Source organism: Notolepis coatsorum, assembly GCF_963971535.1.
Source record: "Notolepis coatsorum genome assembly, chromosome: 19".
NCBI classification, from domain to species: domain Eukaryota; kingdom Metazoa; phylum Chordata; class Actinopteri; order Aulopiformes; family Paralepididae; genus Notolepis; species Notolepis coatsorum.
The window spans coordinates 58,501,574-58,528,699 of NC_140183.1; the positions used below are offsets into that span (position 1 = coordinate 58,501,574).

Sequence of the window (27,126 nt, forward strand, 5' to 3'; positions counted from 1 at the left end):
GGAGGGGGTTGGGTAGGTGGGGAAACTACATTGGAGGGGGTTGGGTTTGGACATTTACAGGGGCCAGTTTCGAATTCCCAAAGGGATATAGCTATGTTAGGAATATGTTGCTACACAGCATGCACATGAATAATAAAATAATACAAAATAAATACTGCAATTCCAATGCTAAGTAATTCAATGTCAGCCTATTTGCAGGAAGTCTATACTACATGTAGTTTGTAGCCCACTAGGATGCGCTATGGTGCCGAAACACGAGCGTCAGAACCCGACCCTCCCGGTCCCTGCTGTCTGTCTGGGATGTGAACAGAACACTCATAATGGCGACCGCTGTAGCAGCCGATTCGGGATCAGCAGCCCCGACAGGTAGCTAGCTAGTAATTACTTGTTTGGTTGACTTCTTAAGGTAGACATACGAATATATATATATCTGGAGCAATGCGTATGGTGGGGTTGGTGATTATAGTTGTGTATCAAGACCGGTGTCCTGTTTAGCTAGCCAGCCGTTTTTTGTAACGGTTTGTTAGCTAGCTAGCTAACATTAGCTGGTGTTGTTGCTAGCTAGCTAACATTAGCTGGTGTTGTTGCTAGCTAGTTGGGTGATGGTCTAACGTTAGTCGGTAGGACTAGAGCTGCCAGATATGTTCGTAATTGCTCTGGGAGTCTACGTTACTCATCAAGCCATTATTTCATTGTCGTAACGCAACCATGGCTAGCTAACGTTAACAGTATAACACCAAGGTTTTCATTCATGGTGGTGTGGCAAATGGCTATCATCGCGCCGTGTTACCAAGAGTTAATCGAATGGGACATTATTTTGCTAGTAGTGGGGCATTCGTCTCGTCTACTGGGTGTTAGCGTAATGTGTTGGACGTCGTCGTCAATTGTACCACTTCCCCCGTCAGATTCCAAGTAACGTTAACGAGTAAATGTACTACAAACCAATGATAACCAACACACAAATAAACATACGTAACGGTAATTTATCTGCGTTTGCTCTTTGCACAGTTGAAAGGTAACTATGACAACGAAGCGTCACCACTGGCATAATGTTGTTGCCCATAACGATTACTCCTTTCAGAGCTGTCACGTCGCTCCACCTAACCAGCAGTAAACAAGACGAAAGTCTTTCTCTGGTCTGCATCCCCTTAACAATTGTGTGTATTGAGCTGTACTGTTATTGTACCCATTCTGCAATCTGTTAATACAGTTTTCAATCAATCAATCAGGGACACGGGCCGACTGGCTTGTTTATATAACGTCGATGTGTATGAGACATGACTTCCAGCTCTCTGTGAAGTAGTGGGCATTGAACCATTTCGTTTTCTCTGGTTTTGTGCAGGAGGTCAACACAGCTAACCTTTCACAAGAGGTTTTGATACGAGGTTAGAAGAACGGGGGACCAATTTGCTGATCCATGTTAATGTAGTTCTGCACCGCTTGCACGCTTTCCGGTAAAGTTATGACTTGTGTAGCCAGGCAGCTTGAGTCAGTGAATAAGAATAGTGCCAGAACAGTCTCTGGTGACTTCCCCAAGGCGGAGCACTGTTTCAATACAGGCAGGGGCTACGTTTCTGTCAAATGACAGACTGACACAAGTCACGCTACTGACACAGGCCAGTTTCCCTGCAACATATTGCACTTCCAAATTGAGCCAAGAAACACAATATTTATGGATATAACCAGAAGGGGTAAACAAAAATGGTTTTAGTATGTGTGTCCCACATTACTTGCCTCCTGCAGGCAACCGACTGTAACAAGCTGCACACGTGAGCAGGACGTGTCACTTGGATATGTTTGCTACACAGAGAGGGGCAGACTGTTGTCTTGATCTGAATCACTGTTAAGCAAGTTGCCTATGAAAATAAATGGATAACTAATCCCAAATTGAGGTGGATGCACCAATATGTTTTTCGAGGCAGGTGGTGATTTCCCCCTACCTGTATCGACTGATAACATGACACATGTCTGTTCTCAGATAATGAAGTGGTGTCATATAGGATAGGATATATGGAAATCTAGACTATTTGTCAGTGTTACACTTATGTTCACGAACTTCACGTGCATTAAGCAAAATGTATAAAGGTCACAAAATGCTTTTTCAATTGGTTTTACAGCTGTAAAAATAAAATCGGACCAACACGGTTGTGCTTTTTTAAGCCAATATCGGCCGATGATGTGACACATTAACACTTTGAGTGCCAGCAGGGGGCGCACGATTTAGCGCTTGAGTGCCGACGCTGTAGTCAATGGGAGGGCGAGCACATTTGCGAACGCATAAACGACCGTAATTTTCGGACTATAAGCCGCGCCTTTTCCCCCCATTTTTCGACCCTGCGGCTTATATAGCGGTGCGGCTTATATGTGACTCAAAATAGCTTTTTTGACTGCATTGAAATGTTATTTATCTGGCCATACATGGCCTATTTATGAATCGTTTTCAAATAAACGCTAGATTTCTCGATAGTATATGTGTACTTATGCACTAGAGAAGCGGGCTGAAAAATCGATTCTCTTATTTCCTGATCAGCACACACACACCGTACACACGCACACACACACATATGGGACACGCTGAGATATAGGTGAAAAAAACTCTGATTATCCCAAGACTGGTCAAATAGATTCCTTACCTCAGATCAGATGTTCTCCAAAAAGATTATTCCAATTCTTGATCGCCATTCCAAATATCGATTGCGTTTATTGATCCAACGCTGGGTACTGGAAACACATATTCCACGCTGTTCTGCGGCTCGGCAATGAATGGGATTGTCTCCGGTTACATGCCTGACAAGTAAAATGTGGATTCCGGACTTTTTTTCCCCATCCATTTCATTCAGTCCAATCCAATGGGTGCAATACCATCCGGAGAGACGATAGGGGGCGGTATTTTCCCTGTTCGAGCTCAGATAGATCCCCAATGGTAACGTGAGGCTAGATTGATGAAAAATCTATGGAAATCTCTAATAAAAAAAATAACGATTAAATAATGAGATTTCTTGTCGTTGGCACTCAACGCATGGCATGAAATAACGAGATTTCTCATGGCTGGCACTCAATGTGTTAATAGGAAAGGCTCTCATGTTTTCTTTTCTTTTTTGCCTTTAATTCTTTCTCCCATCCCCCAATTTAGTCGTTATGCCAATTCCCTTCCTGGTCGTTGCGCTGTCCTACTGTCGGTCTGGGGAGGGTGTGTAGACTATACCACAACATGCCCCTCTGATACATGTAGAGTCGCCACCCGCTTCTTTTCACCTGACAGCTAGGGGTTTCACTGGGAGAGCGTAACGTGTGCAGAGGTTCACGCTATCTCCCCCACGCTATCCTCCCTGCTGAACAGGCCGACCAGTAGGAGTCGCTGTTGCAACGACCAGCCCACCGGCTTCCCACCCACGAACACTGCCAATGTAGGGACGACTGACCAAGCCGGTGGTACAGCTGCCGGGAATTACAATTTTAATTAAAGTCTCTGCAGTGGTAGGCTTAGACCTCTATACTACCCAGCCGCTCCAGCTCTCTTGTTTTCAAAGGCATCAATCATTTTGCAGGGTTTTCCATTTTGATTTTTATGGCTGTCTGCTACAGTAAGTCGATTATTCATTGGTTGGTTTTGTCTTAGATTTAAAGAGGCATGGGTGCATGTGGGAAACACAATTTTGTAGATGTGTTGATCAAAATAGTGTCTTTGCATACCTGCTTTTTCTAGACCGGTGCATTGGAGAGGACAATAGTCCCACTAATCTACAGATTTATTGATAAGGGGTGTAACGATGCATCGATCCTAATGTGACGATTCAACTGCATCGATTTGAAAATGTTAGAATCGATTAGAATCTATTATAATTTAAAAATATATATATATTCTTTTGTGTGTGTATTGTTTTTATTTACCTATAGTCCATTTATGCTGAGTGAATCAGTTCCCCCAGCCACATTTGTGTATTCAACATTCTTTGGGGAATTAACTGATAGAAAATTAATAGAATTGAATCGAATTGTGGTCAAATGAAGAGGTTTCATGATGCATTGAATCGTTGCCTGAAGAATCGTAATATAATTTAATCGTTGTGAGGTCGTATCTTTACACCCCTAAACAAAGTGATGTCATCAAAGTGCAATGATTATTAGTCAACAAAGATTTTCTTTAGACGAGGACAGCCATAATGATTTTAGTCGAGGACAGCCATAATGATTTTAGTCGAGGACAGCCCATAATGATTTTAGTTGAGGACAGCCATAATGATTTTAGTCGACGACAGCCATACTGATTTTAGTTGAGGACAGCCATAATGATTTTAGTCAAGGACAGCCATAATGATTTTAGATAATGATGATTTTAGATAATGTGGTGTCTGGGATCTGGTAATGATATCATATGGGTTCTAAGGCTGAGCCCGAATGTTCGAACGTTCGATCGTTACATTAACATTCGAATTCTAAATCAAAATTCGAATTTTTAATTTTTAATAAAATATATATATATATATATATTTTGTGTGTCTATTCATTCTGTTTAAACCAATGGGGTTTTTCTCCACAGTTTCAGATAAAGATTAGGCTACACTAATATTATAGTATTAAAAAAAACTGCTAAGTTATATTCATTCAAGAAAGTTGATTTAATAAAAAAGAGACTTATTTAATCAGATTAATCACCTTATTCAAATTGAGGATTTAGTTTGAGGATATTTATAAAAAAAAATATATATATATTTAGAAAAAAAATAATTTTAATTTTTTTATTTAAAAAATAAAGGTTCCAACGCTCGTTTGAAAAACCCTGACGAAGTTCGAATCCCAAAAACAGGCTTCGGGGACAGCCTTAATGGGTTCTATTCAAGTAACCTAATCCATATTGAGGATTAATTGGACATTTTACAATGGGGGGGGGGGGGGGACTGCAACGTTATTTAAACTTTTAGAGAGAGCCACTGTTTGTAATTTCAGTATTAGCAATGCATTATGCTTGATTTACCGCAAGATCAATATCTTTATCAACAGATATTAGAACTCAGTTCTGGAGGAGAGCGTTTCAGCGAGGTACCAGCATGCGTGTCCGTCCGTGTGGTTGTGCTGCACACTCTTCTTTAGTGTCTGCGAGAGTGAGAGAGACACATGTCAGACGTGCCAGCCGTGTATGAGCAGTAAATGCATGAGCAGTAATGTTTTGGTACAGAATGAGTGGGAAGTCTGGGAACGTGGGCAGAATAAAGTTCATTGTGTTTAGATGGGAGTGCAGTGACTCCTGGCTCACAGAGCAAAGACGCATGACATCCCGTGATGCCGCCTCGGTAGTACTAGTCTGGAATTTTTACTCCTCTCTCCTGAGGAGAATAGAGAAATGCTTGAGCGTCATTCTGGCTGAATTCATTGGATATAGATGACTTATTACAAACGACTGCTGTGGCCGTTCGGACCGCATGGCCGCTTGGAACGGACCAATCGCTTGGCTCCCGGTATTGCTGCTTGCAGTGTTGTCTGTGGTGTGCCCGGCGCTGCTTGTGCGTTCTCGCGCTTGGGTCCTCAGCAATACACCCTCCAAGCGTGAAGTCGATCAGATGACCGATCCTCGAGTTATGCATAAAGTTCCTTGTTATAGCGCCACCATCTGGCCAAATGGCACCAAAATCCGACGCTGCACTCCCTGTGGTCCTCAATGACACACCTGCTGAGCGTGAAGCCAATCGGATGCAGCAGACAGACACTCACGCACACAAACATTCCTTCCTTTTTGGTTAGGTTGGTTATTCTTTGACCTGTGCCACTCCCACACATTGGTTACAAGCCAGAGGTTCTTGTAGAATGGGTGAGATGGTAGGTTTGGAACAGGAGGTTTATATTAGCATAGAGGAACTGTGTGGACACTAGTTTTCTTCTTTCTTTCTTTCTTTCTTTCTTTCTTTCTTTCTTTCTTTCTTTCTTTCTTTCTTTCTTTCTTTCTTTCTTTCTTTCTTTCTTTCTTTCTTTCTTTCTTTCTTTCTTTCTTTTCTTTCTTTCTTTCTTCAATGTTCGGTCCATGTTTGTTTCCTCCATGTATAATTTCATTACGAAGCCATTGGCAAATTCTAAACACGGGTTACCTTCACTGAAGGAAGACCTGGGTGATGACAGGAACGGAACGTGTAACCCGCCTCTCCCTCTGGCACCGTGCTCACTGACTAAACATTCAGGCTCACTTGCCCCCCTTTCCACCAAGGCTCGGAGCCGGCGTCAAATCTCGATCCACTTCTTCACATTCCGACGGCCAAATAAAAGGCTCTCGGCCACCATAACCGTTTCCAGAGCAGCACCAACACTTTGCTGGTCTACAACCAAGAACAGCTCAAACCAGCGTCTGGGGGCGGGATTATCGTGTGACCGTCCGAGGACGACCTAGATAGGTAGATGGATAGATAGCAAGACCAACTACAGAACACGTCATGCAGATATTCCAACAACAAGCCACAGGTTAAAGAGTTAGCGTTAATGTTAGTTGCTTGCTACACAATAGTGAAATTCCTTTTTTCCTGTAGCGTTAGCTAAATGCTTGCAGGAGGGATCCACTGGAGCGTACTACAAAATACCAGAGGGATGTATGAATGGTTACTTGGAATAATAACGGATGTGATCCAGGGATGCTGTCCTTAGAGTCGCTGCAGCTAACTTAGCTTTAGCGTAAGTTAGTTTGATAGGCTTCTAAACTGTCAAGTTAGCGCAAGTCTAACTAGTTAATGTTGGGTCGTTGGCCGCTTGGTCTAGATGCAGTCTGAACAGCTCCGACTTGATGTTCATTAAGAGCTTTCTAAGCTAAATTAGCAGCTGCTAATTGTCATAAGGATAGCATCCTCGCTGGAACCAGCTGTCACCGTTCTTCTCTTGCTAGTGGGGCTAAAAATAAACAAGCTAGTGTACGGTGCCTAGCAACTACCACTAAGTGCAGGCAGCCAGGAAGACCTATATCTATATCCTTGTATAAATTATTCATTAAATTAGTCATACAAACTTTAAATTGGAGTGTTGTCTATAACTTTCATATTGCCATACTTACAATAACTCACTTATTATTATATTATATTATATCACAGCTGAGGGGGTTGTCTTGTCGTTCCTCTGTTTCGCATCGGGTCAAACAACGCGTCCCATTGCTGTGATGTAATAACAACCAGGAGCAACACTTGTAAAGAGACTATGCAGTCCGCCACTGTTGTTGTTGTGCTTGAAGTTGGCGCTAGCTAGTTGTTGGGAAAACAGAGATGGATACAGTCATGTAGGCAGTGTTTCCCACAGGATTTTGTGAGACTGGGGTGGGTGAACCTCTGCCCCTCTAGGGGTGTCTGGGGGCATGCCCCCGGAACCTTTTTTTTTTTTTTTTTTTTACATTTTAAAGTTAAATGCATCAATCTGGTGCAGTTTGAGAGCAAAATAAAGAGGCTAGATCTATGATGAACTTTGTGCTCAAAACACAAAGCAGTGCTTCCCAATCCTCTCCTCGAAGCACCCCAGCCGTTCAATGTATTTGTTAAATTCCACCACCAGCACACCCGATTCAACTTAACAAGCCCTTTATTATTTGAATCAGGTGTGCTGGTGGTGGAATTTAACAAATACATGGAACGGTAATTAATTAATGGGAAACACTGATGTAGTGAGCCAGGGAACAAAATTTACTTTTTGATTTACCAGCCATTTGGCTGGTAGATTTAAAAAACTACCAGCCAGGCAGATTTTTTACCAGCCAAAAATTATAAATAGCTTTTTAGTATATCGCCATGTGTTATTATTACTATTATAATACTCTCATATGCTATTTTCAATTAATATCATAAACAACATAAGGAATATTAGCATAATTTTGAGTGGACTGAAGGAATGAGTCGGCGTTAATAGTTTTAAATGCAAATAATTTATTGAAACATAGAAGTGGGGTCGGACACACACACACACTGTTTCAACTCACCACCCCTGCATCATATTGTCGTCTAGTCTGTCTTCAAACTTCCACTCCTCTCGAAACTTTTTTATATTTGAATATCAACATTATCTGTCCATCCTCAGTAATCCTCAGTTTACTATAATATACTCCTGTCCTGAGTCCTGACTAGTGACGTCATCGTCTTTCCAAACGCACGCACACACACAGGGAAAGGGAGAGTGCCCCCCCCCCCCATTTCCCTTTCCTCAGTCCACACTGTCTGCTGTTCACTATGGCTCTGCCTCTGATCAGGATTAGCTTGTTAGCTTACGCTAACGTAACGTTCATTTCGGGCGATGTGGGCTTAAAGGAATGGCGACGATGCAACGCATGTTAGATGCATTTGACCCGTTGTGAGAGAAAAAAAAAAACACGGACTTATTTCGGCTCGCAAAATAGGCGCACTGCTGTGTAGCCCCGCTCGGCTTTAATGCGAGCAGAAGCACGGACTGGGCGGATATGACTCGCGGAGTTGCCACAGGTTTTCAAAATAAGAGTATCATATGAACCGAACGTTGCTAGCTGCCGGAGCCATAGATATTATGACTGGAGCTGCGCTTGGGGCGGAAATGAGACCCGCACAGGATTTTCAAAATAAGAGTATCGATATGAACTACACGCCAGGTGGCGGGCAGACCTCTCATTGTTAGTCGCCAAACCTTAAATCTTATTTTGTTCCCTGGATGTGGCTCTCTAGTAGCCCTTTCACACTGCCCGGGCTCCGGTTCAAGCTCCAGCTCCGTTCTGAACCCTCTGAACCTTGGAGCTTTCTGGCGAACCAGCCCACGTTTACACCCATTTAAGCAGAACCAACATTCCACCGTCTCTGTCATCAACAGGGGCGTTACTCAGGCGGAGGTAAAAATAATGCGTGGAGAAAGGCTTAGCGAGCCTCAACGCGCGAGCGCACACACAAAAGCACACACGCACACTGTATACATTTGAAATTAATCGTTCCAGCAAAGTAGCTTCTATTATTCGAATGACTTGTTTTAATGGGTATCATAGTAGTAAGTCCTACTGTAGAACATGCGGACAATAACACTACCTTATGCATACTGCACCTTATGTGAATACTGTGATACTGTGAATACTGTATATTTCAGTTAGTTAGATAGTAAATTATATTGATTTATTTGTTTACACTGCTTGTGTAGTTTTTACTACCTGTACCCCCATCCCCCATGCTGATATGATGCCTGAATTTCCCCAAGGGGATCAATAAAGGAATATCTTATCTTATCAACCAGAGTGGATAAATGAATTAACGTAAAAAAAAAATATATAAGTAATAACCAAGATTTGAACCTGGGACCATATGCTCCACAGGCAGTACACTAACCAGTTGAGCTAAACAGGCTGTCGTGAACTGCTACTGACTAATCCATCATTTACACTTTTCAAGTGTCAATTGCGGTTGTCGTCCAGTATTGGCATTAATAAATCAGATGTCATGCTAATATGTTCTACAGTAGGACTTACTACTATGATACCCATTAAAACAAGTCATTCGAATAATAGAAGCCTACTTTGCTGGAACGATTCAACGTATACAGCGTGTGTGTGCGTGTATTCTTTTGTGTGTGTGCGCTCGCACGCTGACTGGCTACTTTCCCCCATTTACTCATCTTCACAGCCTATAATATGACACGCCCACTGATGATGTCACGGTTCGCGAGGAAAAAGCAAAAAAAATTCAGTGCCAGCTGAGCATCGATTTGTCACGTTCTGAACCAATTAATCCCGGTCTGAACGAGCCGGCCGGTGCGAGATTACGTTCGGGAACCGGCTCCAGCACGGAGCCTGGCCGGTGTAAAAGGGATATAGTTGAACCAACTGCGAACCGGCACTAACAACAGACCAGAACTAGAACTAGTTTGGTGTTGGTGGAAAGGGGGTAACTTGAGTTATAATTTGTATCAATTACTCGCCCCTTGATGCCGGTGAATACCAAAATACGGTAGCCATACATGAACTACACAAATTTAAATGACAGGAGATTAAGTTTAACAGCAGCAAAGGGCGGCTACGTGGCGTAGTGGGCAAGGCGCTCGCCACGAAATCTGGAGACGCTGGGCTTGCCTGTTCGAGCCCAGCGCTCCACATTTGCTTTCAGTTTAGCTGGTCGTCCGTACTAATACACATTGGCCGTATTAGGGGGTGGGAAACTGATGGGTGGGGATCGGGCGTTGTGGACAGCGACTCCTACAGGTCGGTTGGTGCGCCTGCGCAGTAGAATCAGGAAGTGTCGGGGGCAGCGTGAGCCTCCCACGCATTACTCCTCGCCACTGAGAGATCGAGCTGCGCAGGTGAAAAGATGCGACTGCTGTTACCTCAAGTACCGGAGGGGACTTGTGCTATGTATGACTTAGTCCACATTGCAGCCGGCTTGTGGGAGGCAAGAAACAGCGTTCGTGACAGGGGAGGGTTGAATTGGATGATACGAAATTGGGATGGGAGAATAATATAGAAAATGGAAGAAAAAGTGGAAAAAAAAACAAAAGTTTAACAGCAGCAAAACTGTATCAAAACATCCATTTACAAACTCTCTAAACACATCTTGTAGTATAATCCAAGTCTCTTTCATCCAGTCGTGTGCTCAATACTTCACAAACGCATGCATTTCCCCCGAAAATCATGTTAACTAAAACATTTCCAGTCTCACAAACGGAGAACATAGTACTTAGCCCCCGCGCATTCAATTGAAATCCCGCCTCCCGGCTCCTTCATTGGCTATGAGTAGGGATGGGTACCGAATTCGGTACTTTTGAGGTACCGAACCGAAACACGTCGGTACTACAGAGTATCGAATCAAGTGAGATACCGAGATTTTTTTTTTTTACTTTTTTTTTTAAACTTTTTTCTTTTCATGTCAACGTTCACACGCACAATATATGCTTACCTAGGATTTGACTTGATTCAACAACAAAGCAGTCGGAGAAATGGCAAGCCGAAAACTGTCGAAATTGTAGTTATTTGAAGTTTGGATTTTTTTTCACGACTGAGGTAGGTAAATTACATTTCTTGAGACTAAAGTACAGAAAAAAGGTACCGTTGGGTACCGGTATCGATTCACAGGTACCGGTATCGGTATCGGTTCAAATGTGAAAGGTACCCATCCCTAGCTATGAGTTCTGCTCCCACTCACCCACCATCCCAATGAATAAACTGGGAGGCGAGATTTTCAATCGAATGCACGGGCAGAGCACAAATGCACACGCTTGCCCAGACGCGCTACATGTCATGAGACTGTTTAACTGGAAATGTTTTAGTTAGAAAGTTCATGTGTTTGTGAAGTGTTGAGCTGGATAAAGGAGACATGGATTCTATCTCCCCCCCCCATGAATTCATGGGTTGAGTAATTGATATACAAATGATTATTTGGGTTTTTTAGGTGCTCCTGTAATGAACCTAATCCAGACAGGTCCAGTCAATAATGAGTGATGAGAGTAAAAACCATTGTAAGCCATGAAAGTAGAGTATTACTGAAGGAGCAGGACCTAAATTGGAGTGTTTTCTCCTGACGGGAGGAGAAGGAGGAGGTGGCGGTGTCATTGCAGGCACAGGTCCTCGGGGACGAGACCAATCTAGAGCAAGCTGCTCGGAGGAGGAGCAGTGGCGGCTCTAGTTCGCCGGTGCTGGTATTGGGAGCAGCAGTTAGTAACCGTGTCTGTGGCTGGATTTAGGCCTAGGCTCAAACATCGGTCTCTTGGATAGACAGAGACGGCCTGCGGCTGGAAATAGCCTTTCTAATTAACCAGCGTGGAGAGAGGGTTCCTGAAACATGCACTGACTTCTTCCGTGTTTAAAAAGCTTGCCGGCTCATCCGTGGTCCGGCTCCAGCCGATTCAAACCCGAGGCTTAATGGCAGACTGCATGGTTTGATACTTGTGTGGGTTCTTTCCCCAGTTTGATTCTGATATCACTGTTTTTTTAGTGGGAGGCGGCTCATGCTTTCCATCATGGGTTTGCCAATGGATGCTTTGAAGAGTCATCATTGTCCTCTTCTTTGTTTTGTGTGTCTCTCTGGGTGTGTGTCTCTCTCTCTCTCTCTCTCTGGTTCTCACTCCCTCTCTCTCACTCCCTCTCTCCCTCATTCTCTCTTTAGGGTCCAGCGGCTCCCGAAAAATGGCTTCTCCCGAGGTAAGACCGGGTGCTTTTATGAGTGAGATCGAGAAGTAAACAAATAGCCTCCGGGGCGAAAGTGGTTCAAATTAAAGTCGCTAAATTAAATTAAATTCGTCATATCGGTGTCACGTCTGTCAACAAGTAATTAGTTCCTGGTGCCGTAATCGCATTAACGTACAGGGGATTTAATGCACTTTGGGATTTTGGTGCGTTACCATGGTAACGGGCTGTCGGTGTGCGTACGCCTGGGGCTTTTGATATTGGAGTTTAGCCAGAGACGGCCTATATAATGAGGAGGTGGATCTCTGTGGTAGTTTTGAACACTAAAGATGGCCAGCTGGCGGCTGCAATGAAACTACTTGCTACAAAACAAACGTATTCAGAGAAAATAATTAAATGTGATGTGATTTTTATTTTGAGTAAAATTATAATTGATTGCATCTTTCGGTGAAAGAAATGTTTACAAGATGTTTTTAAACGAATAACAATCTCTGTCAAAAGGCTGGGAATTGTGCAGTGAGTGGTTACCATGGAAACTAAGGACTCTGACAGAAACCATTGGATGGCGCATGCATAGAAGCTGCTTTTAAAGGACTACTTCGCCCAAGAATTTGTATATCAATTACTCACCTTGCCTTGAATTCATGAAGATGTATTTTCCTCGCATGCCTCCGCGGTGAATGTAGAATCAATCAATCAATCACAGCGAACTACTTAGGCAGGATTTCAATTGAATGCACAAGCAGAGTTCAAACACACATACTTGCTTCGGTGCACTACGTACATGGAAATGTTTTAGTTGGCAAGTTTTTTAACGAAAATGCACATGTTTGTGAAGTATGTTTACTGTGAGCGATCTGTAGTGCTGAATTTCCCTCGGTATCAATAAAGTACTTCTATTCTATTTCTATTGTGTGTACGACTCGATAAAGGAGAGTTTTGAGAGTTTGTAAACAGATGTTTTGATGTAGTTTTGCTGTTGTTAAAATTGGCCCCAGTTAACTTAATTTCATCAAGTATGGCTACCATCTACCTTCAGCGTAGAGCCGTGCAAGACAGAAAAAAATATCTTCATGAATTCAAGTCATCACAGGCCACAGGGTCAGTAATTGATATACAAATGATCATCTTTGGGTGAAGTAAGGCGAAAATTTTTCTATCACAAAATCTAAATCTTTGACCAAATTAAGCACTCTGTGTTGTCAGTAAAAATCGCCAGTGACTTCAAATATGAAAGAAAAACAATGACACGTATGACAGATCCTGGGGTGACTCCCCATTCAAATAGATAAGGGTCATGTCTTGTTAGTCCCCATTATTATAGACAGACTTTGGTTCAGCTCCCCGTGCGTGAGGTTTGTTTACAGCGGGGAGAGAGCTGTTGGCTAATACAGTCAGACAAACAGAGAAATCTCTCCATAATTACATGATTACAGCGGGAGACACGACAACACCCAACACATCACCACGGTGAGTCAAAAGAGACTTTTATTGACGACCATTTCCGCCGGCAGGCTATTTGTGTACCTCTTTACAACGGAGAGCTAGCTTGGGCACTGTTCCATGGGCCTGACGTGTCTGGGTGGCGCGTGTGTTGCCAGACAGCCTCCTGTCATGGCCTCGACGTCAGATACTGTTAGGGCTGTACCAAATGTCATTTTTTAACATTCGAAGCCTCGATTGAAGTATTCGAACAAAGCTTTGAATGTCTACAAAAATATTTACTTCATAAAAATATATATATAATTTTTAACTAAATCCTCAATTTGAATAAAGTGATTAATCTGATTAAATTAGTCTTTTTCTTTTATTAAATACACTTTCTTTAATGAATATAACTCATCAGTTTCGTTAACATAAATAATCCAATAAGGGCACGGTTGGTATGAAAGTGATGGTGACGTCTTATAGTATAATATTAGTGTAGCCTAATCTTTAACTGCAACTGTGATGAAAACCCCCATTGGTTTAAACAGATTGAATAGACAAAAAAAATTTAAAATTATAAAAAAAAAAAAAAAAAAAATCGAAGTTGATTTAGAATTCGAATGTCATCACCATCACCACCGGTAACGGTACACAAAAACCACGGTACGGTACGTACCTCGGTTTTGAAGTCCAGGTTCGGTACGGGTTTTCGGTACAGTGGGGGAAAGTTTGGCTTTCCATGTTCCACTCAGGGGTGATGTAGTGTGCAGTAACTAATTGTACTTGTAGGGCTGTCAACGAATATTCTATATTGAAATTAATAATCGACTTGTAAAAAAATTAAATAATAATTATATTAGATTGTGAAAAAAACAGCCCCCGGTGGGCGGTCGTTAGTGGTTAACATACCGTTGTATTCGTTCGGTACACTACACAGCCGTTCGGTACGGTACGATACACACTGAAACGGTTTGGTTGGGTACGGATACGTGTACCTTTACACCCCTACCACCCACTGGCATCAGTAGCCTCCTTCTGTTTATCCCTGTGTCTGCTAGTGCCAGGTGCTCACTGCTCAGTGTCCACAGCAGAGTTACAAGTGGTAACCTAACATGTTGTGATCAGTGCTTTCAGCTGCTACAAAACTCCAAAACTGTGGAACACTCTCCTGCAGGTCATTAGGACAGCAGACTCGGTTGGCACTTTAAATAAACTGCTCAAAACGTACCTTTTTAAACTAGCTTTTAAATGAATTATTATCTTTATTTTATTGTCTTATTTTTCTTTATTTCTATTATTTTTACTTAAATATTTTATTATAATTTTTATCATTATTTTATGTAGTTTTTTATCATTTGATTTGTTATTTATTAATGTCTTATTTTACTGTTACTGCTGATTGGCGCAGTGGGCAAGGCGCTCGCCTCTAACGCAGGAGACGCTGGGTTCGAGCCCAGCTCTCGGCGTTGCTACCGGCTGGCCGGTTGCTCATAGAGGGTGGGAAAGCCGGTGGGTGGGGATTTGACGTTGTGGACAGCGACTCCTACAGGTCGGTTTGGTGACGCCGGTGCGACGGAAGCAGGAAGTGATGGGGGCAGCGTGAGCCTCCCACATGTTACTCCTCGCCACTGAGGCTACGTTTAGACGAGCGTTTTGGGATGGAAGTCTGAACAGAAACCGCAAAAGTCGTCTTGCGGTTTCACTTTTAATTTTGCGTTTAGACAAGCGTTTTGGGGTGGAATTCTCCGTGCAGACGAGACTGTAACAACTCGAGACAACGGAGCCCCGCTGTCACACGATTGGCGCATATGTCACATGACATGCTGTGAAGACCCGCCCTACTCTGCCTCTGATTCGCAGAGTGTGGGTGGGGAATGTGATTGGACCAAAGCAGAGTCACTCACAGACAGTGGGTCCAGTCATAATAGTTGTGATAGCCGCGGGACAGATTCTTGTGTATTTAAAAGTACTGCCAATGTAGCCTTCAGGTGATCGCCATGGATAGAATCAGACATGCTTTGTTTACGCTTCTAGGCTACTGGCGCATGCCTGTGATGTAAGCAGTAGGCGCGACGAGAGCCTTGACGACCCTTTCGTCATCGTTTTATACGGTTTGACAGTTTAGACGAGAGCGCAAAGGTTTACCGTTTCTAGGAATTCCACCTTGGAAGGTGGTCTCACTTTTTTACGGTTTCACCCCGTAAAAACGCTGTTTCCGTATAAACGAAAGGCACATCTGAATTTTTTTTTTGCGGATTCACCTGCTAGCGTTTCCGTCTAAACGGGGCCTGAGAGTTCGAGCTGCTGCGGTGAAAAGATGCGACAGGCTGCCTCCTCGTGTACCGGAGGGGACACGTGATGCAAGGCTTCTGTCCTCACTACAACCGACCTGTGGGAGGCATAGTCTAGCAACGTTCAAGACAGGGGAGGGAAGAATTGGATATACGAAATTGGGATGGGAGAAAAATAGAAAATGGGGAGAAAAAGTGGATAAAAAAAAATGTAAATGTATTTTATTTGAAGACTTCTAAAGAATGTCATGTTTTTAGACATATTTCTATATTATTCAAATGGGAGCTAAATATAATATACTTTATTACATGGCGTTTTCACATTCGCCGAAATGCTTGCTTGTGATTGGTCAACAGCCCCCCGACTGCGGTCATTATTTTTCAATAATGGCCGCAGATTTTTCAATAATGACCGCAGAGCGCAGCTGTTCGCAATCAAGCCCACTGACACACTGTTTCAGTGCAATTAGACACTGCCGTGCCGGCGATGACAGGGGGCGGAGCGACGAGCGGACCCAGAACACAGCGGAGCCAGAACACAGAGGCTGCCCGCGATAATAATAATCACTTTATTTGGGCTGACAGAGCCACAGAACAACTGCGATTTGTCAAATGAATTAGGTATATTGTTAGTAAGTTAGCCATGTAATAAGCGGGATAATGTATAGCGCTGCACTGACAGCGGAGCCAGAGGCTGCCCGCGATAATAATAATCACTTTATTTGGGCTGACAGAGCCACAGAACAACTGCGATTTGTCAAATGAATTAGGTATATTGTTAGTAAGTTAGCCATGTAATAAGCGGGATAATGTATAGCCTACTCGGTCATTGTCGCAAAATAATTGACCTTCACTACGTTTAAAACACCTCGGCGCGGCGCCTCGGTATTTTAAACTCCGTGTCGGTCAATTATTTTGCGACAATGACCTCGTAGCCATACATTATCCCTTACTTATTATTATATTAAATTATATTATAATATATAATATTACATTACATTATATTATATCATACATATTATTTATATTATTCAAATTAAGTCAAAATGTTCCGTTGTGATGTCACAGTATGATGTCATAATCAAACATTCTAGAACATTTGTGGTATCTATTCAACAATTCTCTCAGAAGATCTCAGATCTCAGTAGACAAGTGAAGATATCACTTGTTGTTTCCGGCTACCTGTAAGCTTGAATATATACTGTAGATACAATTTAAAAATCACCACATGGAAGAGGAAACAAGCACTGAGTTTAACGCCCACAAGGCCCATCCTGTGTGGCTGCAGCGCCTATTTCACGTACGTTTATCTTGTTATCAGGTTAGCTGGCGATTCTAGGAACTTTTAAACAAGGGGGCACAGGGGGGGCAAGAGCTAGTATGGGGGGGACACAAAAGAAGAACGGAAGTAAAAATTCTTTTTTTGACATGAAATATTTATTTTTAATCTTTTATATAGCTAAGTATGACCGGTGGCGGTAAGTATAAAGGAAGTTGGGTTTATCTAGACAGGTACCCTAAGTGTAGCAGGTAAGGTCATAGCTGTCAATAGGGCTGTACCGTATGTCATTTTTTAACATTCGAAGCTTCGATTGAAGTATTCAACGAAGCTTAGACTGTCTACAAAAAGAAAAATTCACTTCATAAAAAAAAAGGATTTAAATTATTTTCTTTTTTTAACTAAATCCTCAATTTGAATAAAGTGATTAATCTGATTAAATTAGTATTTTTCTTTTATTAAATACACTTTCTTTAATGAATATAACTCATCAGCTTCTTCAACATAAATAATCCAATAAGGGCACTGTTGGTATGAAAGTGATGGTGACGTCTTATAGTATAATATTAGTGTAGCCTAATCTTTAACTGCAACTGTGAAGAAAACCCCCATTGGTTTAAACAGATTGAATAGACAAAAAAAAATAAGTTTATTTTTTATTTTAAAAATAAAAAATTTGAATGTTGATTTAGAATTCTAATGTCAACATTATGTTCGAAGCATTCGATACAGCCCTAGATACTGTACAGCAAATGTTGACCCAGTCAACTCTCGGAAGTGGGAACGGGTTTCGAGGGCTCCTGCTCGCAGTGTAAAATGTGTTTACCCAACCCAGCCGCCGGTGGAACCCATTAACCGATGCTTTCTGTGTGCGTGTTAGGATTCTAACAAATGTGTTTCTCTTCCTCTCTCTTGTACATGGCTCTCTCTCTCTCCCTCCCTCCTCTTCCCGCTCATTTTCTCTCTCTCTCTCTCTCTCTCTCTCTCTCTCTCTCTCTCTCTCTCTCTCTCTCTCTCTCTCTCTCTCTCTCTCTCTCTCTCTCTCTCTCTCTCTCTCTCCTATTCTTCCCCCTCTCTCTCTCCCTCCTCTTCCCCCTCTCTCTCTGCCTCCTCTTCCCCCTCTCTCTCTTCCCCTCTCGCTCTCTCTCTCCAGATGCCTGGTTCTTCTGGCACTACCCAGAGTATGAAGAAGACTATAGGGCACAGAGGTGTGGAGACCACCACGGGAGAGACCACCTATAAAAAGGTTAGCCATCCAGTCGGTGTCAGTGACACACATCACCCAGTGGCAATATAGTGTTTTCATTCTAAAATTTGCCCCAGGACCCACTACCCCCCCCCCCCCCCCCCCCCGTCTTGAGTCACAAGAACATTCCACAAAGTGTCATTGTAATATATCACAATGACAATGTAATACTGTAATACTGTAACTACCATTCCCCCTAGTCATCCAGCTGGGCCTAAGTTTCTGTTTCTCTCTCTCTAGACCACCTCCTCTGCCCTGAAAGGTGCCATCCAGCTGGGCATCACGCACACCGTGGGCAGCCTGAGTCAGAAGGCCGAGCGGGACGTCCTCATGCAGGACTTTGTGGTGGTCGAGAGCATCTTTTTCCCCAGGTGGGCAATATAAGAGCGGGAGCTCGTCAAACTGCGCACTTGTGTCCGCGAACGTTTAACGAGGATGACTCGCTGAAAACCTGCTGTCCGATTGGACGGTTGAGGTGGGAAGTGTGAGGTCCAATGAGTTTAGGGTTAAGGCAAGGGGTGGATTTATACATGAGATACCAAGCTTTTGGGGGCGTCCCGTTTACTGAGATTTCACTTTGTCATTATTAATTAAGTTTAATTAAATGATTAAGTGTGTCTGACTCCCACCTAAACTGCACAGACTACAACATATAATGTATGACATATATCACGGCATATATATTCAGATTCTTAAGTGTTATTGACCATATTTATTGTAATGTATAATATAACTGATGGGGCATACAGATCCTCATCTGCACCTTTGATTACACTGCTTACTTGCTCATATGTGTACAGTATATTCAATTTTAACTATATTGTTTACACTACCTATTCTTTAAAAAAAAAAATTAAATGTTATATAACTACTATAGTTTTATTGCCTATATTTATGTATTCTACTATTACCCTGCCCATACCTGTACCTCCCCTTCCCCACGCTGCTATGATGCCCGGATCTCCCCAAGGGGATCAATAAAGGAATATCTTATCTTATCTTACTGTTAATGAAGTTGTTTGTGTGTCGTCTTGTTTCTCAGCGAGGGCAGTAACCTCACTCCTGCGCATCACTACAGTGACTTCCGCTTCAAGACCTACGCTCCCATCGCGTTCCGTTACTTCAGAGAGCTTTTCGGCATTCGACCAGATGACTACCTGGTGCGTACCGAACCACGCCACGCAGGGCAGGCACATCCCGTGTTTACGTTTCAAGTTTGGTTTTATTTGTCACATATAAAAGGTACATGTACATTACAGTGAAATGCTTGGTTCTGTATGAGCCCCCTGAGATTGTGCTTCATACAGTAAAAAAAATAAAGCAAAAAGAATAAAGAAAATGGTTTGTAAAGCTATTTTTGAAAACTACAAAGGTGAATAAATACTGTTTTTGCTGTTATTTTCTTTTAGAATACTGTTTTGGAGTCTTAATTTTTGTTAATAATATAGGCAGGACACTCATGTATAAGCATTATGCTTCAGTCTGTACCTTTTCAGTCACTGTAAAATCAAATATTGTTAAATGATTGTGCATATTGTATTGTGTGAGATGATGACTGAATATACTACTACTACTACTACTACTACTACTACTACTACTACTACTACTACTACTACTACTACTACTACTACTACTACTACCAAACACTAAAATGCAAAAATAAGGTAGAGATGTAGTGTAAATCTTTTAGTAATAAATAGATACAAATATGGTGTAGTGTTAAAAAGTGTTTAAACCACATCACCATACATTATTATTATTATTACACCTAGGCAACCACTCATAGGGTTGGGTACCGAACTCTGTACTTTTAACACTTCCGGGAAGTGCATCTGGCCTTGCCGCCCATTAACCCCATGTAAACGCTCACCTTGTTTGTAGAGCTAAACCTATATTTTATATTATAGCTATGGGTCTAATAACGCCGTCGATTGTCAGTGAGTTGCTTCCAGTCAACGTGCAAAAAACAATTATTTTTTCATCCGTACATTTCCATTTATACTGTTTTGAATATGAATAATAGTTTGGGTGCTTCTGAGTAATCCCAGGAAAAAGACGCAAAAATAGCCTTTTAGTGGAATCCACTTATCACACGTTGTAATTTTTCGCACTGGAGCGCGGCGCTCGTCCCCCCCCACCGCCACCAACGGTAAAAAGCACAACACAGTCCACACGGATAGCTTCGATCGCGGGAGAAAGAAATATCAGATCAACGCAGGCTTGGATATATAGTGTTCTTACCTTGTCTCTGATGTGATACAAAAAAAATAATCCAATTATTTGATCGCCATTTGAAGTACTGGGCGCGGGAGTCCGTGCTACGTTATTCGGCATTCCATATGAACGAGGGGTGGGGGCAGCCTCGTTGATGTATGATGGTGACCGCTTGGCTCGCCGGAGTATTTAAACCCCGCCCGCACGGCTCAGCTCGGCCCAGAAAATAAACCACATCGTTTCTAATGGGGTGCAATAGCTGCCACAAAGCGTTAGGGGGCGGTATTGACCGTCTGCAATCTCAGACACACTCCATTATACTCCAGTATGCACAAGGTGCCTCGGTAAATTATGAATGGCAATAGCGAATAAAAGAAATACCATGGGAAAAACTTAGATCTACGTTTCCGGCACTCAACCGTTGGGCCAGAGAAACGGCACCCAATGTGTTAAGGGTACCGACCCAATTACATCTGTACTATCGAGTACCGATTCATGCTAGATCAATTGGCACCAAATTTCGTTGGTACCAAATGTTTAGTACAAGAGTGTAATATTACTAGACAAGAGGGAGCCTTTTCCACAAATATACAGTATATATATTATAATATATATATTACTGTCCCATCTTTTGGGTCCTTTGAAAAGACCAGACGAGGTTAGAGGTGAGGATATACAATATACAAAACTAAAGTACAAAATGCACAAATGAGTTTACAGGAAACCACTGTCTTGTCTCGGCTCTAGAGTATTTATTTAGTTTTCCGCAGGCTTTAGTTGAATTTCTCATTTTAGTTCATGTATCCTACTGGCAGAATGCTAACGCTGAGCCCTCTTCCCCTCGCAGTACGCTCTGTGCAGCGAGCCGCTGATCGAGCTGTCCAACTCGGGAGCCAGCGGTTCCGTCTTCTACGTCTCCAGCGATGACGAGTTCATCATCAAGACCGTCCAGCACAAAGAGGCGGAGTTTCTGCAGAAGCTGCTGCCCGGGTACTTCATGGTGAGTCTGGAGACGCAGGCGGATACACTCAAACTCTTCATACTTGTTTATACTTCACTGTTCATTCTTTTTGCACATTACCGCTCAATTGCACAGCCCTGCTAAGTATTCCATCCTACTGTATTGTTATTTTTATTCGAATTAGTGTATATACTCGACCACATCGTGCACAATTGTACAGCCCTGGCCTATTCTATTTGATTTCTAATTCTATTCTACTTCTATTTTAATTTAGTTTATATTCCATTTGATATTATTCTACCTTTTTATTTTATTCTACCGTAATTGTCTGTCCGTTAATGTCGCACCAAAACGACCAAATCAAATTCCTTGTATGTGTAAACTACTTGGCAATAAAGACCTTCCTGATTCTAGATGTTCACAGAGGAACTTACTTGCCAACAGCCTTCATTTACAAACCTTTCTCAGGTGTCTGGTTTCCAACACTGATAGTGTCTCACCGCTTGTCCTGCACCACCTTCTACCTCTCTCCATTTCCAGAACCTGAACCAGAACAAGCGGACCCTGCTGCCCAAGTTCTACGGGCTGTACTGCGTCCAGGCGGGCGGCAAGAACATCCGCATCGTGGTGATGAACAACCTCCTCCCCCGCATCGTCCCCATGCACCTCAAGTACGACATGAAGGGCTCCACCTACAAGAGGCGAGCGTCGACCAAGGAGCGGGAGAAGGCGGTGCCCACGTACAAAGACCTGGACTTCATCCAGGACCTGCCCGACGGCCTGCTGCTGGAGGGCGACCACTACAGCGCTCTCAGCAAGACCATACAGAGAGACTGCCTGGTGAGTCACGGAGACCCGTGCGACTGGGCTATAGGTTGATGTTTATTATACAATGGCATGCAAATTTCTTGATTCTGATTGGCTGAAACAGTCAAGTTAGACGTTGTTATTTCATATAACACACTCCACGTGACCCCAGATCCCTCCCACAAGATCCCTGTCTGAATGAATCCGCCATAGATAGACAAAATGGAAGTATGAATATTGAATAGCCTTTGAACGAATCCTCCAAAAAAGATAGTCAACTGGAATATGTTAGTTCGTTACACATATGTTGGATTATGTAATTGGTTTGTCATGACCCATTGTGAAACAAAATAACTTAAAAAAAATTATTAACAGATTGCAGAATGGGTACAATACAGTACGGCTCAATACACACAATTGTTAAGGGGATGCAGACCAGAGAAAGACTTTCGTCTTGTTTACATCGGGGTCCCCCATTTTCAATTCATAACATATATGACATACATGACATACAGATAGACAGTACTGCTACATCTATACATTTATGACATATCAGATTTACAAATACAGTACTGTTTGTGATACAAAAAAAGTCTAAAAAAGAGAGTATATACATTTGACAAAGAAACTACATTTGGAGAAGGTTGGGTAGGTGGGGTGGAGGGGGGGGGGGGTTGGGTAGGTGGGGTGGGGAAACTGTACATTGGAGGTGGTTGGTTGGGTGGGGGGGGGTAACTGTACATTGGATTATCGACAAAACCTTACTTGGTCCCAAGAAGAGGGTCTTGTGTATTATTGGGTTAGGACATTTACTGTACATTGGAGGGGGTTGGGTTAGGACATTTACAGGGGCCAGTTTTGAATTGCAGTCTCCCGTAGGTGCTCTTTGAGAGTGGTTTTTAAAGTGGGTAGTGATTCACATTCCTTTACAGCTGTGGGTAGGGCGTTCCACATTGATGTGGCATAATTGCGAAACGTGTTTAGTCCCTTGTTTGAGCCGAATCTGGGTTTAACATGGTTTGTGGAGCTCCCTCTGGTGTCTACTAGTGGATCTACTATTGGATCTACTTTCTCTGTGGATGGTTTTGTGAATAAATCTCCATTATGCTTCAATTACTGTGTGTTTATTGTATAGCAATAAGGTTGGGTGAATTTGGCCATTGTATAAAAGCATTACATCACTTGAAGTCGTGTGTTATACTCATTAGATCACGCCTAGGGGGGTCTAACGACCCTCCGCTGCGCGTCGGGCCTAACAACCACCCCTAGGTGTGATCTAATGAGTATAACACACTCCTGCGCATGATGTAATGCTTAATTGTCTACCGGTGTGATTGTATCGTGACATGGTTTCTTTCTTTCCATATACTGATGAAAGAATCGCGGTACACACTTTTTTCGTCCTAAATGATGATGAAAATGAGGATATGAAGTTGGATTTGGCTCCCATTAAAATACCGCACATTCAAAGCCCTCAACAACCTGCCCCCTCCCGCCGTACCTCTCCGACCTCCTCCATCGCCACACCCCTACCCGTCGCCTCAGGTCTGCTGATGCAAACCTACTGACGAAGCTCCGCACCTGGGGCGACAGTTCTTTTGCTGCAGCCGCACCCTCCCTCTGGAATGCCCTCCCCAGCCAACACCCTACTGTCCTTTAAAACAGCCCTCAAAACACACCTTTTCACTAGGGATGGGTACCGAATTCGGTACTTTTGAGGTACCGAACCGAAACACGTCGGTACTACCGAGTATCGATTCAAGTGAAAATTTTTAAAATAACATTATTTTTTTATTATTATTTTTTTACCTTTTTTCTTTTCATGTCAACGTTCACACGCACAATATATGCTTACCTAGGATTTGACTTGATTCAACAACAAAGCAGTCGGAGCAATGGCAAGCCGAAAACTGTCGAAATTGTAGTTATTTGAAGTTTGGATTGAGGTAGGTCAATTAAATTTTTTGAGACTAAAGTACAGAAAAAAGGTACAGTTGGGTACCGGTATCGATTCACAGGTACCGGTACCGTATCGGTTCAAATGTGAAAGGTACCCATCCCTACTTTTCACTCTTGCTTTCGACCATTAACAGTTTTTTGTTTTGTTGCTTACATTGTAAAGTGTCTTTGAGCACTGAAAAAGCGCTATATAAATTGAATGTATTATTATTATTATTTCTCACAAAATTATTTCTGAACTATTTGAGAATTTTTATAGAAAATGTCCTGTAACACATTTCCCATTGCCATACAGTCCAACATGAACATGAATTCAGTTATCTGTGACGCCTAGATATTGTGATTTCTCCCTCCCCCCCCCCCCATATATCCCAACCCAACGTATGTGTTGTGCGTCTCTCACATCCTGCTCATGTATAATCGCAGCATTCCTTTCGTTCACAAGCCCGTTTCTCTCTAACCTGTGGGCTAACCGGTTTATCCAACACCTGTGTCTCGTAGCTTCTCCAGAGTTTCAAGATCATGGACTACAGTCTGCTGGTGGGCATCCATAACCTGGACCAGGCCAGTCGAGACCGGGAGCGCACCGCGGCCCAGGCGGGGGACAGCGGGGGGTCGGAGGGGCCCGTGACCCCGGACCAGCGTCGGCCCCAGACCCAGAAAAGTCTGTACTGCACGGCCATGGAGTCGATCCAGGGGGAGGCACGAGGGAAAGGAGCCATTGAGTCAGAGGAGCAGTGAGTCTGTCCAGTAAACCTGACCACAACCTGAACTGAATCTGAATTGTAATCTGGTTGAGAGGTCTGTCCTACTGATCACCTATCAAGGCCCTTCGTAGGAAACTTACGTCAGTAGGGTCTGAAACTGCCTCTCAATACTCAATACGGAGCGGAGCTAAGTTAACAATATACTCGTTATCACCATACATAACGCTTATATTGAAACACGTTGACATTAGGGCTGTTCTTTCAACCTAAAAGTGCACTTTCTTCAACCTAGAACCTAAATTCCTTAGCGACCCGTGTTACCAATGTAGACAAATTGCGCAGCGCGCACATTCGAGACACACACAGATATGAAACGAGTCATACGGAACAAATAACGTTAACGGAGGCTGAAATTAGACCAATGTGACTCACAAACTCACGACAGTAGTACACAACTACACATACAGACGCACAAAATTTAATCTGCACTGATAATCAAAACCGAGCTTAAGCCGTTAAACCCCTGTAGAGTGAATCACCTAAGCCAATACGCACACACAATCAAACTGGAATGGTTTACCAAACATACACTTCCGGCATTCATAACTCGTACGTTCATCTTCCATACGCTTAACCATAACATAACTTACTTACCGGTACCCAAACAACGTGTCCCTGAGTCCACATTCATGCACGAATCCATTTCAAAACGTTAGAAAAACGATACCCGAATCCACAATCATCCAATGTCTCGAAGTGGACCCATCATTCAACCTTAATAAACGGACGGCCACCGGTCCATAACCGCATTCTATAGAAGAATAAGTCTTTATTTGTCGTGCAGATTAATACACACATGCGAGATGGAAGACCCACAGGAACACGCGCGTGAGCTCTGACATAGATGGAAAGACAGACTGCCCTGCCCTCTGCTGGCACGTGCTGTGCACTACAAGCAACGCATCTGTAATTTGGCGCACAGTCTGTGACGTCACGGTATTGAAAATCATACCGACGGGATTTCGAAATACCCTGGTATACCGTAATACCGCCCAAGCCTAAGCTCTAGTAATATATCTATAAGTAATAGAACTGCTTGAAAGGAGTTGGCACTGAAATAAATGGTTTCATTCCCTATTGATTTGCACTAGTGTTGAAAGAACGGTCTCATCCCCTATTGATTTGCACTATTGTTAAAGGAACGGTCTCATCTCCTATTGATTTGCACTATTGTTGTTAAAGGAAAGGTCTCATCTCCTATTGATTTGCACTATTGTTGTTAAAGGAACGGTCTCATCTCCTATTGATTTGCACTATTGTTGTTAATCTCCTATTGATTAGCACTGTCATCATTAAAGAATTTGTCTTATCTCCTATTGATTTGCACTAGCACCGTTACAGGAACGGTCTCATCCCCTATTGATTTGCACTAGTGTTATCCAATCGCAACAGGAGACTGGTGCCATTTTCTCTTAAATGAAAACACTGTTGAGGAAAAACGTTTTAGTTTTTTTTGGTAGTAATTTGCAATCAATAGGATCAGCTTGTGAAAAGAAAGAAAATCCTGACCCTTCCCTTCTAAATGACAGCTGAGTGACCTGTTGCTCTGGCCCTGTCTTCTCAGCATGGGGGGGATTCCATCTCGCAACAGTAAAGGAGAGCGGATGCTGGTGTACATCGGCATCATCGACATCTTACAGTCCTACAGGTGGGTGGATGATGTCGCAGAGCACTCTTTATTATTATAATTTTTTTTCCTTTCTACCTTTTTCTCCACTCCCACAATTTTGTTTATATGTCAATTCCCTTCCTGGTCATTGTGCTGCCCTACTGTCGGTCTCGGGAGGGTGTGTACTGTGTTGTAGACTATCACAGGGTGAATGGTAAATGGTGCATTTATATACCGCTTTACAATTTGTTCCTCACATTTTACCCATTCACTCACACATTCACACACCGATGACAGAGGCAACCATGCAAGGAGCCAACCTGCTCATCGGGAGCAATTAGGGTTTAAGTGTCTTGCACAAGGACACTTCGACACGCTGCCCGAGAGGAGCGAGAATCAAACTGGGAACCTCCGGATTTCCAGACAACTGCTCTACTTCCCGAGCCACTGTCGCCCCTACGCTGGGTCTGGGGAGGGTGTAGACTA

At 42.9% G+C, this 27,126-nt stretch overlaps 1 protein-coding gene across 2 annotated transcripts in view; it reads left to right on the forward strand.

Moving 5' to 3' along the window:
* The first annotated feature begins 299 nt into the window (after positions 1-299).
* Positions 300-27,126, forward strand: part of pip5k1ab (phosphatidylinositol-4-phosphate 5-kinase, type I, alpha, b) — a 43,216-nt gene continuing 16,389 nt past the window's right edge. For both annotated transcript variants that reach the window (XM_084336070.1, XM_084336071.1), the window contains exons 1-9: positions 300-366; positions 12,060-12,094; positions 18,231-18,323; positions 18,564-18,694; positions 19,366-19,483; positions 21,385-21,537; positions 22,039-22,338; positions 24,766-25,001; positions 26,596-26,679. In XM_084336070.1, the coding sequence (XP_084192196.1) occupies positions 321-366; positions 12,060-12,094; positions 18,231-18,323; positions 18,564-18,694; positions 19,366-19,483; positions 21,385-21,537; positions 22,039-22,338; positions 24,766-25,001; positions 26,596-26,679 (1,196 nt within the window). In that variant the 5' untranslated portion in view covers positions 300-320. The remainder of the gene's footprint in view (positions 367-12,059; positions 12,095-18,230; positions 18,324-18,563; positions 18,695-19,365; positions 19,484-21,384; positions 21,538-22,038; positions 22,339-24,765; positions 25,002-26,595; positions 26,680-27,126) is intronic.